Consider the following 17,758-nt stretch of genomic DNA (forward strand, 5'->3'; position numbering starts at 1 on the left):
GGGACAGGACAACTGCACCGCATCAAAGGGATGATGGACGGGGCCATGTACCGTCAAATCTTGGGTGAGAACCTCCTTCCCTCAGCCAGGGCATTGAAAATGGATCGTGGATGGGTATTCCAGCATGACAATGACCCAAAACACACAGCTAAGGCAACAAAGGAGTGGCTCAAGAAGAAGCACATTAAGGTCCTGGAGTGGCCTAGCCAGTCTCCAGACCTTAATCCCATAGAAAAACTGTGGAGGGAGCTGAAGGTTCGAGTTGCCAAACGTCAGCCTCGAAACCTTAATGACTTGGAGAGGATCTGCAAAGAGGAGTGGGACAAAATCCCTCCTGAGATGTGTGCAACTACAAGAAACGTCTGACCTCTGTGATTGCCACCAAGTGTTTTGCCACCAAGTACTAAGTCGAAGGGGTCAAACACTTATTTCCCTCACTAACATGCAAATCTATTGATAACTTTTTTTAAATGTGTTTTTCTGGATTTTTTTGTTGTTATTCTGTTAAAAAATACACCTACCATTAAAATTATAGACTGATCATTTCTTTGTCAGTGGGCAAACATACAAAATCAGCAGGGGATCAAATACTTTTTTCCCTCACTGTACACACATGCACACTATATATATGCACAGTCACCTACAAAATTACTGGAGCCATTGATAAAGATGTGAATAATGGCTGTATGAAATAAACACATGTAATATGTAGAAAGCGACTGTCCACAACTTTTATTAAAAGCATGCTTTGTTTATAATTAAATTCCGAAGCCATGTAGTTGCACCGCTCAGTCTGGATCAGTCAGCGGTGAAGTCAGATGTGTTGCAGAGAGGTGACTGTCAGACCAGCCCACCTGCTCACTAATTGGGTCAGGAAGAACCGTCACTCAAACCTGCTCGACCAATGGAGACCCAGGATCCACGCCTCCCTGTAAATCCCGCCCTCGCGGCAAAACAGCGCCAAAACTCGTAAACGAAAAAAAATCGAAAGCAAAGAAACTGGCGGCGAAAGCAAGAATTGCAGCATCGCAAGCAAAGACGGACAGCAGACGAGTTTTGCTATCGTTTTTTTTTGCTTTCGATTTTCGCGATTGATTCGCTTTTTTTTGTTTACAATTCTAAAAATGTTGCATTCAATTTATTTTTGATCTCAACATCAATTTTTTTGAATGCGATACTTATGGCGCTAATTTGAGCCCATACTAGAGGTTTAAAGCACTGTCAATTCCAGCCATTCCTTGAGGAGCTTAACGTTGAATGTGGCGATTTGCCTGATCACACAGAAGTGCGCTGGCTGAGTCGGGGTGCAGTACTCAAAACGTTTTTTGAGCTACGGGGAGAAATCAGACTTTTTCTGCAAAACAAAGGAGACAAGTATCGGACATTGACAAGCTAGTCTCACAAAAAAAGGTGTCAGGTCTCCCTCAGAGCAGTAATTAGGTAAGATGTGTGTTTTGAATATTCAAAAATGTTAAAGATTAAGTATAATTCTAACTAATTAATTTAAATTTAGTGTTGCAAATTTTGTTGAAACAACAGTGAATTATAAATAGGGACGAGCAAATATTAATGCGGCCCTCGAGTGAAACTTGAAATTATCATATGGCCCGTGGTAAAATTGAGTTTGACACCCCTAGTCTACACAATCTATCAATTCCAAATGTTGATTAGTAAAAGGTGGGGGTAGTAGGCAATATAACTTCTGTAATCACAGGAAAAGGAAGATATTTTCAGAAGCCCTGGCCCCGCTATTACTCGTGGAGTGAACCAGAACAAGGCTATCTGACGAAAGTGTTTCTGTGGGATAAAGCAAACGTCCCACTTCCGGGTAAAGACGTTTAGTTTTAATTTTCTGTTGCTGCAAATCACACTTTGTTTTTTAATAGATTTTAAAGTGATGAAATACACAATAAAGTTGTCCTCCCAAGGGGAAGGGGGGGGTGGGGGGGAAATCCCAGATAGGAACGTCTGCACCATTTCCCTGATTTAGCAAAACATGCTTGCTGTGTATTTTGATGTCCTTTGCATATCTTTAATAAGCTGTTGGGAACTCCAAGTGTTGACAACTATAGTTATTCTACTAATACCCACATAACAAAAAAACTGATACACAATGACTCAGCTGGAATTGTCAAGTGCATGACAACCAATCTCCAATCTCCAGGTAAATCTCTTAAGGTCACCCTGAGGCACAATGATAACCAGATTTTAAGGGCATCTTGAAATAGATAAAGCATCAAAGAAGCAAAACCTTGATTATCTATTAACTCTGTGAAATCAATCATTCAGTATCTTCTTGCAAAATATTTCACAACCATAAAAAATGCTAGGAAAAGGCTCAACTTCTTATCAGGATTACTGATTATAAGGAACGATAACTGAATTTGAACAGTAGAAATTCATGAGGCTACGGTTTGGATTTGGTCAGGAAGTTACTTGTTACTTTATAACAAAAGCACATTTTGCTCCAATTGTACAACAATAAGTTCCCGGTATTATATGCTTGATGAGCAGCTCCCATAATGTTAGCATCCAAAAAGTGCAACGGTCAGAGTATTATCTGTTCAGGGAAATGTGTTCTGTTTGTAGTATGTATGACAGTGTCTCTTAAGTATCTGTGTAACAGTAAGAAAGGACCAGAAGATTACAAAAGGGTCTCTTGTAGGTCACAAATTTACTAAATTTAATCATTGATAAATATGAGTAACACAAAGCAAGTAGAAAATTAAAATAAATTTGTGCCTTTCAGTAACACAGGCTAGCAGATATTTTGGGAGTAAGCAGATCATTATGCCGGTCTAAATTTAAAGGGGAACTAGCGCACTCACAAAAATACATTTATTATATTACTTAAATTTGTATTTTACTTATAACAATTACAAAATGTACTTTCATATTACTCCAAATTTACATTTAGTTTACTTGGATATACTTGTTCTATCAGGATTGCTTAAACCAAGTAAGTGGATTAGTTGAATTTCTTATCAGCTAGGCCTATTAATTAAAATTACTTGTGGAGTGTATGTTTCTTTCTTTTTCTTTTTTTTAAGTAACTTCACTTATATTAAACAATAAGAAATGTTGTATACTGAGCATAAGTAATAGGTTAACTTAAATTACTAGCATTATTACTAGAATTAAAAATTACTTGTAGAAAGTTATTTTTACTAGTTTTGAGTAATTTAATGTAAAAGCAAAAAAGTATTATTGGTTTATAATTATAATTGTAAATATCCTAAGGAGAGCTTCTCAGTATTTCAGAATGTGACGTTTCAACATTTACCAGCAAAAAAGACCATAAAGAGCATTGTATTGGACTTCCCTACAGCAGCTCGGGTAATAATTACATTCAGTGGTAGTGTGACCAAATGGCTCCCTGTTCACTTGAGGTGAACACTATTAAGGAAAGGCCATTAAGGTCTTGCAGTAATAATAATAATAATAATAATAATAATAATAATAATAATAATAATAGGAAAAATGTTGTCATTGTTTATCACCAAAACTCAATTGTCAGCTCATTACTGGTCAATCGTTGTCATCTCATACATCCCACCTTGCATCATATAAAACTTCTAAACTGGTTCAGTAGTAAATATGCTGGGCATTGTAACTAATAATGGGAAGCAGATGGGGCAATTGTATGTATTTATTTTACTAAATGAAGATCTGTATTGGCCATCACAAAATAATAAACTGTGAAGCAGAAGCACCTGCTGACAGTGAAAATAGTTTTTTTATTATTATTATTCACTTATTTAAAAGTCATTTTTATTTACAATTGACACAAAGGTTAAATTCAGGTTCTACTGTGTGGATAATCTGATGAATACTTTCAATTAGAGCAATTTAATAAATAAATACAAAATAATTTTCACTGTCAGCAGGTGCTTTGTGTTTTTTCATAAGCCATTCCTAACCCAGACTAAACAAAAAAGTCTTATGCTTCAACGTTTGAACTCACTAGTGACCAGTGTAAATTCATGGCTGACATGCTTCCCCTGAAGTCACTCTTCCACTGAGTGCAGAGAAAACTATTAGTGCCACTTCAGCAGTAATGGCTTTACAAGGGAAACTGTTGCAATAATCTATCAGTTCAATTTTGCATTGACTAACTTAACAACCAAAATAATCAGAATATGCCATTGCTCTTTGCTTCCTTTTTTGACCCCCATTTTGCAATCTGGACTTTATGTCCAAGCATACCAAAGTGCATGAATCCAATTCTTTTTTCAGCTTTGAGCAAGATACTGAATGATGTGGTGCAAGCAGAAGCAGAGAAAGCAGAATAGGCTCTTGAAATGTTAATTCATGGTGGTCACCAAGCACGAACAATACCAAGGAAAGGCTTACATAGACAATCTACTCCTTGGAAATCCCACTGGGTATCAGAGATGAACCCCCTACTTTGATGAAAAAACACTCAAACATGCTTTCCCAACCTGGCATCCTTGGCTTAGCACACGTTTATCATTCCTTCAATTTCTATGCCAAGTGAAAACGTGTGCAACAAACTCTGTGTTTCTTTACAACCAGAGAATGTGGATGCCATGGTCTTTATCAATAACAACATGAAATAATCTCTAAAATGCAGAGAACAGACAATGGACATATGCTAGACTTGTATATTTTCTTAAATTGTTCCTTTTTAAAATTTAGTCCTCTTGATTAGTTAAGACAATCAGAAAGGTAAGATATGCAATATTGATTTTTGATCTTTAGTGAGGAATCTAATTTTAATAGTATTATTATATCAATACAAAACTAATAAGCTTAACAGTTTATTACAATATAATTCAGTCTTTGTTTTGGGGTCATAAATAAAACAACCTATCACACCCATTTGACAACAATGCATCAGTGGTATAAAAAGTGCTATTGTGCCCTAGATGAAGGTTATAGTTTTAAGTTTTAGAACTTACTAAAATTATCGAATGGAAAAGAAAAATCATCAATACTCTCCTACTAACACATGATAACATATAAATCTGTAATTTTAGGGACTGTTACTTCCCCTTTAATCCTTCCTGCTCATTATTGTATAATTGTGTTTCTCTAGGTGTGAAATACAGCATAATATGAAATTATATATTTATTTAGTTTCAGGCATATATTATAATCGATATTGTAACAAATTTTAAAAGGGTTTAGGTGTGGGAAAAAAAATGCATTTCAATTTGATCTTGACAAAACTGTAACTCCCATACTTCGCAAAGTAGCCTGGGCTATCAGATTGTCCATCACTGCTTAAAACCATTGGGGACTGCTTTGATTAAACGTTGTTCTATGGTAAACTGTTAATGAAGGATCAAGGTCATTGCCATTTAAAGAGATATTTATATGCTTTATGCTACTGGAAAAAGGTCCTGGAGGATTTATTGCCACCATAGGGCCTGTGAAAATGGGTCCTGAAAGGGTGATGTAGCCACATGGTAAAATGCCCACAGTACATTTTCCGTATTCTCCGCATTCCCTATTTAAAGTTGTAAGACATTTAATCACAGGATCTAACATCATAAAAAAACTAGGAACATGGTTTGAAAAAACTATCATAATTATAACTAAGACTATCAATACTAGTATTATTAATAAAAAGAGGATGTTGAAGGACGATGAAACATTACATGATGTCAGTTTCTCTGGAAATGGACTCACAACCTTAATGTTTATTTCTTATCAAACATAATCATAACAGAAGTTAATATTACACTTTCAAGTCCCAGTGAGAAGGTCAGCAAGGTTGACACAATCATGTGTCAGTGTGAAAAGAGCTGAAGATCTGAGTTATGCAAATACAGATAAAGATATAAATAGATCAAATAGGCAGTTAAATCTAATCTCAAAAATACAGAACAAAGATGTTTATTAGCTGAACAGTACGTCCTTCACACCCAGATAGAGATAGGCTGTTCTCAAAAGCATTTTTTGTGCAATATTTTATCTACCTTTTAAATGTTGCTTTAAAAATCACAGAAACTTAAACTTAAATGATATACTTTCTAAGGAAATTAATTAAATGGTCTATGAATTTACAAATTAAAATGTGAGGCATAGGGTATATTTAATAATGGTTGAATAGGCCCAATTGTTTTTGTCTGTACATTTTAAAAAGGGACGTGTTACTTTGATTTTAATATAATTTCCTTCTATGTAGCCTCTCTCATGTTTATATTGTTCAAGAAAAGAGATTATCTTCCTTTTTATTTTTTGCTTTTCAGATACTGTGCCAAAGTACAGATCCAAGGCTATGTGGACTAATTATTGGATTTCTTGGTAATGTTTCCACACTCTTATAGCCCTGTACAAGAACAGTACATTAATTACACTTTGACTAAACCGAGGTTCATTTTTGTACTGGTTAATTTGACCAATTGCACCATCGTGTGGATACATAAGGAACACAGACATTATACATTATGATTAGTGAGTGAGCGCGCTGCTCAGTTGAGCTTTTGGAAACCAGCGCTGTTCTGAGGGGCAGAACGGGATGACGCGTCTGATTGGTCACTTGCCTTTAGAAGGCGTGACGTAAATCACGCGTTTGATGGGCTTGTTTAATTGTTCTTGGAGGCGGGACTTGGCTCTGAGGTGGATTTATTTTGAAGAAAAAAAACGGGAAAAAAAGATGAGTGCAATTAGCAAACATTACCCTACCAGACTGTAATCTTAATCGTGAAATGCAAGTACAATATATACCGTTTTATATATTTACATGTTGCATAGCATTAATACTGAGATTAACAAGAATAATTAATCCTTTTGAAGAGTGATCATTAACATGTACAGTTCAGGCTTAAACATTTATTACATAAAATAGGACCAGGCATCTTTGCTGGTACAGGGGGGAAAGTATTTAAATATATGTAGTTGGTTAAATATATTTTTAGAAATGCATATCAATATGTATTAAGCTAGGTAGCTAACATTGCTATTGCTATTGCTATAAATAAATCCTCGTACTGGCAAAAAATCCTTCCATACACACCCTGATTCTTGTCTTTTTTGAACGTTTCTCCATAACATCACGAGTGACTTTTTATGTATTCATTTACATTACTCCAAAAATATCCATATGTATGTATACAGTGAGGGAAAAAAGTATTTGATCCCCTGCTGATTTTGTACGTTTGCCCACTGACAAAGAAATGATCAGTCTATAATTTTAATGGTAGGTGTATTTAAACAGTGAGAGACAGAATAACAAAAAAATCCAGAAAAACGCATTTCAAAAAAGTTATACATTGATTTGCATGTTAATGAGGGAAATAAGTATTTGACCCCTTCGACTTAGTACATGGTCGCAAAACCCTTGTTGGCAATCACAGAGGTCAGACGTTTCTTGTAGTTGGCCACCAGGTTTGCACACATCTCAGGAGGGATTTTGTCCCACTCCTCTTTGCAGATCCTCTCCAAGTCATTAAGGTTTCGAGGTTGACGTTTGGCAACTCGAACCTTCAGCTCCCTCCACAGATTTTCTATGGGATTAAGGTCTGGAGACTGGCTAGGCCACTCCAGGACCTTAATGTGCCTCTTCTTGAGCCACTCCTTTGTTGCCTTGGCTGTGTGTTTTGGGTAATTGTCATGCTGGAATACCCATCCACGACCCATTTTCAATGCCCTGGCTGAGGGAAGGAGGTTCTCACCCAAGATTTGACGGTACATGGCCCCGTCCATCGTCCCTTTGATGCGGTGCAGTTGTCCTGTCCCCTTAGCAGAAAAACACCCCCAAAGCATAATGTTTCCACCTCCATGTTTGACGGTGGGGATGGTGTTCTTGGGGTCATTCCTCCTCCTCCAAACACGGCGAGTTGAGTTGATGCCAAAGAGCTCGAGTTTGGTCTAATCTGACCACAACACTTTCACCCAGTTCTCCTCTGAATCATTCAGGTGTTCATTGGCAAACTTCAGACGGGCCTGTACATGTGCTTTCTTGAGCAGGGGGACCTTGCGGGCGCTGCAGGATTTCAGTCCTTCACGGCGTAGTGTGTTACCAATTGTTTTCTTGGTGACTATGGTCCCAGCTGCCTTGAGATCATTAACAAGATCCTCCCGTGTAGTTCTGGGCTGGTTCCTCACCGTTCTCATGATCATTGAACCTCCACGAGGTGAGATCTTGCATGGAGCCCCAGACCGAGGGAGACTGACAGTTATTTTGTGTTTTTTCCATTTGCGAATAATCGCACCAACTGTTGTCACCTTCTCACCAAGCTGCTTGGCGATGGTCTCGTAGCCCATTCCAGCCTTGTGTAGGTCTACAATCTTGTCCCTGACATCCTTGGACAGCTCTTTGGTCTTGGCCATGGTGGAGAGTTTGGAATCTGATTGATTGATTGCTTCTGTGGACAGGTGTCTTTTATACAGGTAACAAGCTGAGATTAGGAGCTCTCCCTTTAAGAGAGTGCTCCTAATCTCAGCTCGTTACCTGTATAAAAGACACCTGGGAGCCAGAAATCTTGCTGATTGATAGGGGATCAAATACTTATTTCCCTCATTAACATGCAAATCAATTTATAACTTTTTTGAAATGCATTTTTCTGGATTTTTTTGTTGTTATTCTGTCTCTCGCTGTTAAAATACACCTACCATTAAAATTATAGACTGATCATTTCTTTGTCAGTGGGCAAATGTACAAAATCAGCAGGTGATCAAATACTTTTTTCCCTCACTGTGTCTCTGCTCTGAAAACAGAGCTGTGTCTGCCCCCAGAGCAGACACACACACACACACAGCTACCTACCTACCTACCTACCTGTTAGCCACCTAGCTTAATACATATTGATATGCATTTCTAAAAATATATTTAAATACTTTCCCCCCTGTACCAGCAAAGATGCCTGGTCCTATTTTATGTAATAAATGTTTAAGCCTGAACTGTACATGTTAATGATCACTCTTCAAAAGGATTCATTATTCTTGTTAATCTCAGTATTAATGCTATGCAACATGTAAATATATAAAACGGTATATATTGTACTTGCATTTCACGATTAAGATTACAGTCTGGTAGGGTAATGTTTGCTAATTGCACTCATCTTTTTTTCCCGTTTTTTTTCTTCAAAATAAATCCACCTCAGAGCCAAGTCCCGCCTCCAAGAACAATTAAACAAGCCCATCAAACGCGTGATTTACGTCCCGCCTTCTAAAGGCGTATACAAGAGGGAAATGTGTCATTATGAAATAAATGTGGCATTATGAAATAAAAGTCGTCCTTTGAACAATATAATTTTGAAAAAAAAAACTTTATATATTGACTCATTTATATATTTATTGCCTCATGTATTTATTTCAGGATTTATTTCATAGCCATATTTATTTTCTTATTTAATATTGACTTAAATGGTATTCCATACATAGCAGTGTTTCTTGACCACTACACCAGCACATACACAGTACAGTGTAGTCTATATGAGTGAAGTATTGCACTCTCTTACATATGCTTTTTGGCCATTCATAATGCAGCGCTTTGGAGACTTGAGCACTTATCGCGGGTCAAACGGACTGTGAAATATTGTCAGCACTATCGTCCCTCCCAGCAGCACAGCAGCCCCGCCCACAATCACAGCGCCATCGATCACCCCCTCGGGTGATTGACAACTGACGAATTCATTTATGAATTCATGTATTAATTAAAGATTGAATTTTGACCCTTATAATGCTCCATAGGAAATACTTATTCAGCTTTAATACAAAATCACTCAAAGTCTGTCTACTGCTGTTTGCTTTTGTATATGGCAGTCAGCATCAAATCGAGGGTCAAATATCCTTACTGTCATCAGAAAGTTATTAGCTGGATGAATAAAAGGTGTTGATTATTTGATTATTCTGGGTTGTAGTAATTAGTACATTTTTCATAAATGTCATGGAAGGTTTTTACACATAGATTGTTCATTTGTGTAATCACTTGTGCCAGTGCTTGGTATGCATTTATCAGTTCTGCAGTTTATTATGTTTAATAAACTCTTACTTCACAGCTTTGTGATTCAACCCATTGAATCAGATCCAACAGTCCCTTGCCATGTAACAATCAGGGAGAACTGAGATTTTAAACTGTACACATCTGTGATATGTTAATTTCCTTTTCCAGGAAGCCTGGGTAAAAAGGGATGTGTTTGTAATAATATTCTGCAGCAGAATAACAAGCATCTGAAATGTTTTCACTATTAAAATAATATAATTATTATATATTCTGAATATTCAAGTTTTATGCTGCTGCCTTCTCATTATGTAATTAGCCTGACATGACCCAAATCATCTAGTAAACATGTGAACCATTACACATAATAATACTAATTGCAACTGTTTCTCATCTATTAGTTGATTCAATTAAAAAAAAAGCAATGTGATACAACAAATGTAATTATTAAACATGAGGAAACGATGAGCTTGATAATATTGAATAAGATGCATGAGTAATAAATGGATGCATGTCTCTTTAAATAAATGTCTGTCGCTGATGATGTTTAATCAACATGCCAAAGAGCATTTATGGAATGATTAATTGAGATGATTAAACTAATCGGGAAATTATTAATTATTAATCAGTAAGTGGTTTATCTAGACAGACTACATGACCACCTTGTGCTGGGAGGAATGAAATGCAGTCTAAGAAAGTGGGTCTCATTAACACAGGAGCCTAATCATGAGGACAAACCTACTTGACATTAAGTTAACAAAGAAACACAATAAATGTATTTAGGCTTTTTGATGCAAAGGAAAGTGAAAATGGGGAGTGAATTTAGTTATTCTGTAAGAACTTTTTAAAAGTCTCCCAGTAAAGTGTCACACTATAATCAGATCAGATCAGATTTTAAAACCAGCAACCATTGCTTTTAAAGTTCAAATGTGTACAAATGTGCCCATGGGGCAGTGCACAACGGTCTGAGTGCTGCCATGGCTGACTGGGCTTAAAAACATCAAGAGTAATGCCTGTAGCGTACTGGGTGCTGCATTAGTCCTAAACTTGATGGTTTTTTAGAACTGAGAAATTGCATGGGTATTACAGTAAAGAATACGAGTCAGTTAAAAACACACAAAAACCATCATAGTTGAGGGATTGAACTGTAACGCTCCAGTAAACAAAATTATTGTAAGTATTGTTATTGTATTTTTGTTATTATTGTATTGTTAGTTAAATTAAAATGAATTCATACCTGTATCAGATCCAGAATCCCAAGCTCACTTTCAGAAGAGTCCACACAAAAGACGAAATACAGGGTAGCGTAATGCCTGTAGATCAGCTTATAGTCAGATCCTCCTATCAAACTACAAATGGAGACAAACATAACCATGTCATTGCTACTGTCCATTCCAGTGCAGCTCGTTAAACATATCCTTCCCATTTACATGTATAGTGATGACAGTGCAAAATATCCAAGGGTAAAATCAGGCTGACCCATGCTTCTGCTGAAAATGAAATGCAACACAGCTACCCAAGTCAAATCAGTCCAAGCTGCATGGCCACAGATGCTCCAAGGTCAATGTTGGTAGTGTTTTTAATACGCACACAAACGTTACTGCGACCTGTGCCAGTTTTACTTTACATCCCAAAGGGTACATGCGTAGACTGAGGATTGCTGTGGTCGGATCAATTAATCAGAGCATTTCTCTTTATAATTCTACAGCAAAAATCAGCATTTTCATGAATATTAACATCTGTGATGGAATGAGTTGAAAAGTCCTGATCATAACCACGCAGATATACATACCTTCCCCCTTCCAAAAAATTACAGACATTGTCGTCTCTCTTAGACACAAGGTGGAAGGTCTCTCTGATGATCTGTTGTTGCATGTCTTCAGGCTACACAAAGTAAACAGTCTGAGTTAAAACTGCACTCTCACTCTGCATCACTGCATATGGTATAATGCCTGCAAAACTGGCCAAGTATTTTCGTTGTAGGTTTTACCACCTGCCACACGGATAAACGTTTCTTTTTCATCTTTTCAGCATTAATGATATTGATTTACTTGTTAGCGGTTGGAGTGACGCACTACATTTAAATGATCAAAATGAATCAGTTTATGTGCAATGCTTTACACTAAAGGACCCAGAGAGGATCAAGCAAACATCTGGGAAGAAAACTTTCCTGATGTTTCTTTAACTAACTAACCTTTTTAAATCCCCAACTTATATTATGAGTGAGGCGCATGCAGCAGGTACAGTTAAAATGTATATTTCAGTATCCCTATCTTATGTGGCATTATGTGCATAAAGTATACAAAATACACAAATACGTCAATTGCACTTACAAAATACTGATAAAATCTGATAAGTCGGGGCTTCCCATGATTGTTGAACACCAAAATCGCCTTAATCATATTTGCTTGTTGTTGTTTGTTGTGCTTTTTTTGGGCTGAATAGTCTCAACACGAAATTTCCCAATTTTCTACGTGCAGCCTACTGTCAATGTAGATCCGGACGTCCGCTTTAAAAGCGTGTCTGTGTAATATATGTCCGACTAGAAACATACTTATATACTACAATTCTCCCTTGTAAATATATTAATTATGTGTCTTAAAGATCCTTTTAAAAATAAAAAATACACTTTTTTTCGTTCATTCTTTCCTAATTATAAATGAGTTTAACTTGGGGGGGGGGGGGGGGGAAGGGAAAATATGTGCTTTCAAAAGCAATATGCGCCTAGCTTACATCTACAGAGCTTTTACCTAAAGCAGTTATTAATTGAAATAGAAAAATACAAAAGAAAACATATTTACAACTTTGAGTACAAGTTAGACTAATAATAGTAAAACAAATGATCACATCGTCTTAAAACTGCTTACAAATGGTACCGCAGTCCAAACTGGCGGAAGGAAATAGAGGTCGCACAGACTTTGATGACGTCAGCATGAGAGACTACAGATCCAAAACAAAAACACTGTGGAAAATACTTTCGATTTGTTTCTGATGCCGCTGACCAGAACATACTTAATAACGATAATCGATAACAATATGTTAAGATTTGTAGACCTTGGATTACGGAAGTTTAAACAATTTAATGGAATTTACTGACTTGTGTAAATCGTGTCTTCCCCCGGATTTAATATCACAGGTCTTTAAATTCAGAAAAAATTATGCTGTGGTAATAAGAGGTAAGCATTTTTTTAACGTCTGTCAGATTAGACGTTTTTGTGCATTTCCAAAATATTATGCACGTGACTTTATTGTCTTTTTAGTAGGTTTGACAATCAAACGACGTGTCCTATTTGGTGCTGGATTATGGTGAACTGTTTATTTTGTGTTTCATTCTACTAAGTTGTTTATTAAATTACTCCAACTAGTAGTAACTACCACAATACTAATTATCCGCATTTTTTCACACTAAATACGTTATGTTAAATTAACATAACGTATTTAATAATAAGCAGGTGTACTTCAGATCAATTCGTCATTTTTACTATTGTTTCTCTGTATATCTGTTTGACATTGATTTTGTATTGTGTTTTGTACTAACATTAAATATAAATATTTGGAAGCCTATTTCCAGTATGTAGAATTAACACAAAACACTTAAATCAGTTCCACTGTTTTCTTTTTTAATTTCTTTTTGTTGATTGTATGTTTTTAATTTAGGTTCTTCACACAAAAACAACTGAATTTAGACTGGACTGTGGCCTTCATGGAATCTATCAAGCCTTCCTACAGCTGTCTTTAATTTCTCTTTGACTCTGAAAAATACAACATGTTGTGAAAAACAAAATCCATCATGAACTCCTTTATATATGGATCCTTATTATGTATCATTGTAAAGCCATTCAGTCCTGACTAAATAAATCCAGCCCCTTTTAGTGATTATGCCAAGGATTTTTTCAGTAAGAAACAAAATCGCACAGAACAGCTTGGGCAGAGCTTATAGCTGTTCCCCATCGAGGTTTAAGACCGAACAGTGCTCAGATTCAGTGAGAACACTGAAATACCTGAATCTGAACTGGGAAAGCTTGGCAGAAAAAAAGTAAAGTTCTTAAATCTGTGGCGCTAACGTAGATCACCCTCTGTATGTCATGCCTCCTAGGAAGAAACCTCTCCACCTTGTAAGTAGATGTCGAAGGCTTCCCAAAGCTGAGCTAAATTGCTTCCCCTTCAACCTGCTGCCAGTGGAATGCCAGGTCCATGTGTTGTCATTTCTCAGCGAGGTGGACAAATGCAGCGCCGCCATGGTGTGCTGCAGCTGGAGTTGCCTGGTTCGCTCAGGGAAACTATGGAGGGTGGCAGACTTCTCACGACGGGGGGCTTTCTATTTGGGGCAGGAAGGATTGCTGGTGTCCAACCGTGAGTTTGAGCGGTGGAAGGCATGGGTCCATCACTATGCCCATCACCTTATCTCCCGCGGAGCCAGCCTGCTCACCTTGAAGGCCAGTTTCGACCTGGGAGACCATTACCACAAGTGGGGGGACTTGCTTTCTAACCTGCTGGAGAATGTCCACTGCAGAGATCTCAGCCAACTGGACCTCAACTGGACTTTCACGCTGTTGGAGCCCTTGGATCTCCGGCTTCAACCTGCCTCCAGCTCGAGCTCCAGCTCCCACCAGGAGAGTGTCACAAAGATGGACCAGGTCAATAACTTTCAGATCCTGCTCTCCAAGCTCTCACACAGCTGCCCTCGGATTGCCAGGATGCGCCTGCAGTTCGACTGGTCTGAGATGTCTGTCTCTCTGCTGACACAGTTCCAGCATCTCCGTGTCCTGGAGCTCAAGTACTTCTGGGTGTTCAAAGGGGTTAGCCCCAGCTCCTTGCAGACACTGAGCAAGTCACTGCCTAACCTCAAGTCCCTAACACTTCATGTCTTGGTGCCTCTCAGAAACCTGGGCATCTCCTATACACTGGAGTCCCTCACCCTAGAGTTCCTGGATGTGTCCCAGAGTCGGGGCCTGGTCTTCTCCCGTCTCAATCTCCCTGCACTGAGGGAGTTCCGTGCGAAGAAGATCGTGCGAGGGATCACATTAGACCGTCGCACCAGGCTGAGGATACAGAGCCGTTGGCCTTGTCTGTACCATGTTCTGCGGGAAGGAACCCCAAAGCTGCAGACCTTGAACAGTGAGCGTCTGCTTCCCAACTGGAAGGAGCAGAGTTATCAGGAACTGACCTCTATCCTTCAGCAGTCCTGCTACTGTGTCCTGCACTTGGACAGCTGGCTGTGGTGATTAAACTGTGCTGATCAATGCCTGCAACCTTTATGACATCACATATCATCAAGCACCCATGTCTAACACAGACCAATTCATCATGACCAATTGATCATCATTCAATATTTTGATCACTTTATGTAAGTGTGAAAAACATTTACATTCGGTTTGGGGATTTTGTAGCATTTTTAGGAAGCCTTTTTAGAGATGAGATTAATTAGCCATACACTATTCTGATTTCATTTACAAGCTATATTTTATGTAAATAAACTGTTGAAGAAATGTATCAAATTCTGGCGTGCATATTTCTGATTTTAAATTATCAACAACTAGTTGAGGTAGTTGGATCTGTCATAATTTAGATCAGTTACACAAGCTCATAATCCGAATGTGGTAGTCATAATTGACTCAATGGAAAAAACAAAAACCTCTTGAAACTACATAACGTTAAACCACACAATAATGATTGTGATTCCATGGTCAGAAAAAATACTGTCAGAATTTCCTGGTTATGTCGTCAGAGGCTGTTAACAGGCCTGCTTTTCTTTCTCATATTTGGATGTTGACAGAAATAATTTCCCTCCGGACAAATTGTACAGATATATTATGCCTTTGATGTTGTCCCGTTTTCTTTGCTTATTACATATCTGTGTCCATAAATAGATTGCAAAGCTTAACATATGTTTTTCTTAAGCAGAAAGTTAAAGCTTTCTGGAAAAAGAAATGTATATACGTAAGTGGCATAACTGTTTATAATCCCATCAATAACCAGTCAGATCCACCAGCAATAGTAAGATAACAATTCAGTCAATTTAATTCAGTTCCTGCATTTTTTTTTCCCCTCATTGTTTTTTCATTATTAATTTTTCTGTAATAAGTTTAGTACTACACTGTGGAAATGTATGCATTTCAAAGAAAAAGTTTGTATTGTATCATAAACTGAATATGAATATGAACCATTCTTTTCCAGAATTCAAATACCTCAATGTCAAGGGAAGTTGTCTCTTCTGTTAATGCAATATTTTTGCCCCTAGCTGCACACATGTTCCAGATTGCCTCTGATAACAATTGTCTTTCTCATCAGAGTTTATAATGTTTTTTAGTAACAGTATATCTTACAAGGAGCCTCACCAGTGACTCCAATGGTATGGTTGCCATACGGAGCTACAGGGCCTTATAGAACACAGACAGCTGGTTTAGATCTGAGCTGTGTAGGTATCTGATTGTGATCTGTATTCCCCCATGCAGAGATACCATTTTGCACAGCCAAACTCGGGGCCTTCAGAGTCAGATTTCCTCAGCCCTGCCCCACAACAGCTTGTCTTGTTACAGTGTACTTTGCCTGGAATGTTGTACTTTCCAGTGTTCTCAGTAAGAACCTAGTCAGCCATTTATCCAGTGCCTTAAGACTACTCTCTGCATTTTGAAAATAAAATAAACAAAGATGCAGAAATTATCCAGTTCCTCCCAATATAATACTTGTGAAGTCCCTCTTTTGTAATTCATGTAACCATGCATACAATGTAGTAGCACATTACACCAAAAGAGGTCTCCCAACATCCATTTACAAGAAGAAAGAAGAGCTGCGTACACATTGAGCACTTGAAATGTACAATATTTCCTATTTTCATCCTTTGTACCATCATAAATTATAAATTCTGAAATTATGACCCTGATAAAGTGGCTCTTCAGATGTGTTTAAATGTTTCTTTGTTTTCTATGTCCTAAGGTGACTAATATGAATCCTCATCAATCTAATAAAAAAAGGGTTGCTGCCTAACATTTCTAAGCAAATGTTAGAACATGATTTGCCTAATTGACAGATAAACAAGTTTAAAATACTGGGCGTACTGATTTCTACATCAAACATACAGGGTACTAATTTAACTCTGCTGAAATATAAACTAAAGACTGAAGCTCCTTAGTTTCTTAAAATACAAGAATTCTGCATCACAATATTGGAATTATTCTGTGGTCTACAGGATTACTGGTGCAAATGCTGAAGTTGTATAGAAACGGGACTGGAACTCATGCTTCTTACCATCTGTGCCTAATATAATTTCTACTTAACCTTAATAGTGCCAGTAATGACACCTTAACTTACAGGAATGCATGATGAAATCCTTAAAGAATGTTTAGAAAAATCATAGCTTATACTCTTATATTCATATCACAAATTATATTTTTAAAATTATTTCACCTTACAACCAACTTTAAAGACCACCGACAACATAAAAGATCAGGTAAATGGCCAGGGCCCTGATTAAACAAGAATTTAAACAGTCACAAATTACACAGCCAGTACATGATTACTAGTTGTTAGCCCAAGTCTTCTTGCTTCTGCACATTGGAAACTTGACAAATAATATATATATATATATATATATTTTATTTTTTTTCTATTGGTTGGTGGTTTGGACTGTTGAAGTTCTGAAGCTAAATAATGTTGCCTAAATAACAACGGAAGACTCAAGAACCTAGAGTAAAATTTAATTGATATTTAATAAATGCTTTACATTTTTAATCTTATACAAAAACACATATTGGTCTTTAGAATAACCACGTATTAGTGTGTGTGTGTATATATATATACATTTGATTTGATATATGTATGTAGACAGATACATTTCTCAAATAA

At 37.2% G+C, this 17,758-nt stretch overlaps 2 protein-coding genes across 2 annotated transcripts in view; one reads left to right on the forward strand and one right to left on the reverse strand.

Annotated features, from left to right (window-relative positions):
- The window catches only part of ap3s2 (adaptor related protein complex 3 subunit sigma 2), a 40,255-nt gene extending 27,835 nt beyond the window's left edge, over positions 1 to 12,420 (reverse strand). Inside the window, exons 1-3 of the mRNA XM_066701947.1 lie at positions 12,247 to 12,420; positions 11,706 to 11,797; positions 11,151 to 11,262 (exon numbers count right to left, since the gene is read on the reverse strand). Of these exons, the coding sequence (XP_066558044.1) occupies positions 11,151 to 11,262; positions 11,706 to 11,797; positions 12,247 to 12,315 (273 nt within the window). The 5' untranslated portion in view covers positions 12,316 to 12,420. The remainder of the gene's footprint in view (positions 1 to 11,150; positions 11,263 to 11,705; positions 11,798 to 12,246) is intronic.
- A 382-nt stretch (positions 12,421 to 12,802) lies between these two features.
- Positions 12,803 to 16,817, forward strand: LOC136748311 (uncharacterized). The gene is made up of 2 exons (XM_066701942.1): positions 12,803 to 13,089; positions 13,571 to 16,817. The coding sequence occupies exon 2, from the start codon at positions 13,999 to 14,001 to the stop codon at positions 15,136 to 15,138; it is 1,140 nt and encodes a 379-aa protein (XP_066558039.1). The 5' UTR covers positions 12,803 to 13,089; positions 13,571 to 13,998; the 3' UTR covers positions 15,139 to 16,817.
- Positions 16,818 to 17,758: the final 941 nt, after the last annotated feature.

This window comes from Amia ocellicauda, chromosome 4 (assembly GCF_036373705.1).
Source record: "Amia ocellicauda isolate fAmiCal2 chromosome 4, fAmiCal2.hap1, whole genome shotgun sequence".
NCBI lineage: Eukaryota > Metazoa > Chordata > Actinopteri > Amiiformes > Amiidae > Amia > Amia ocellicauda.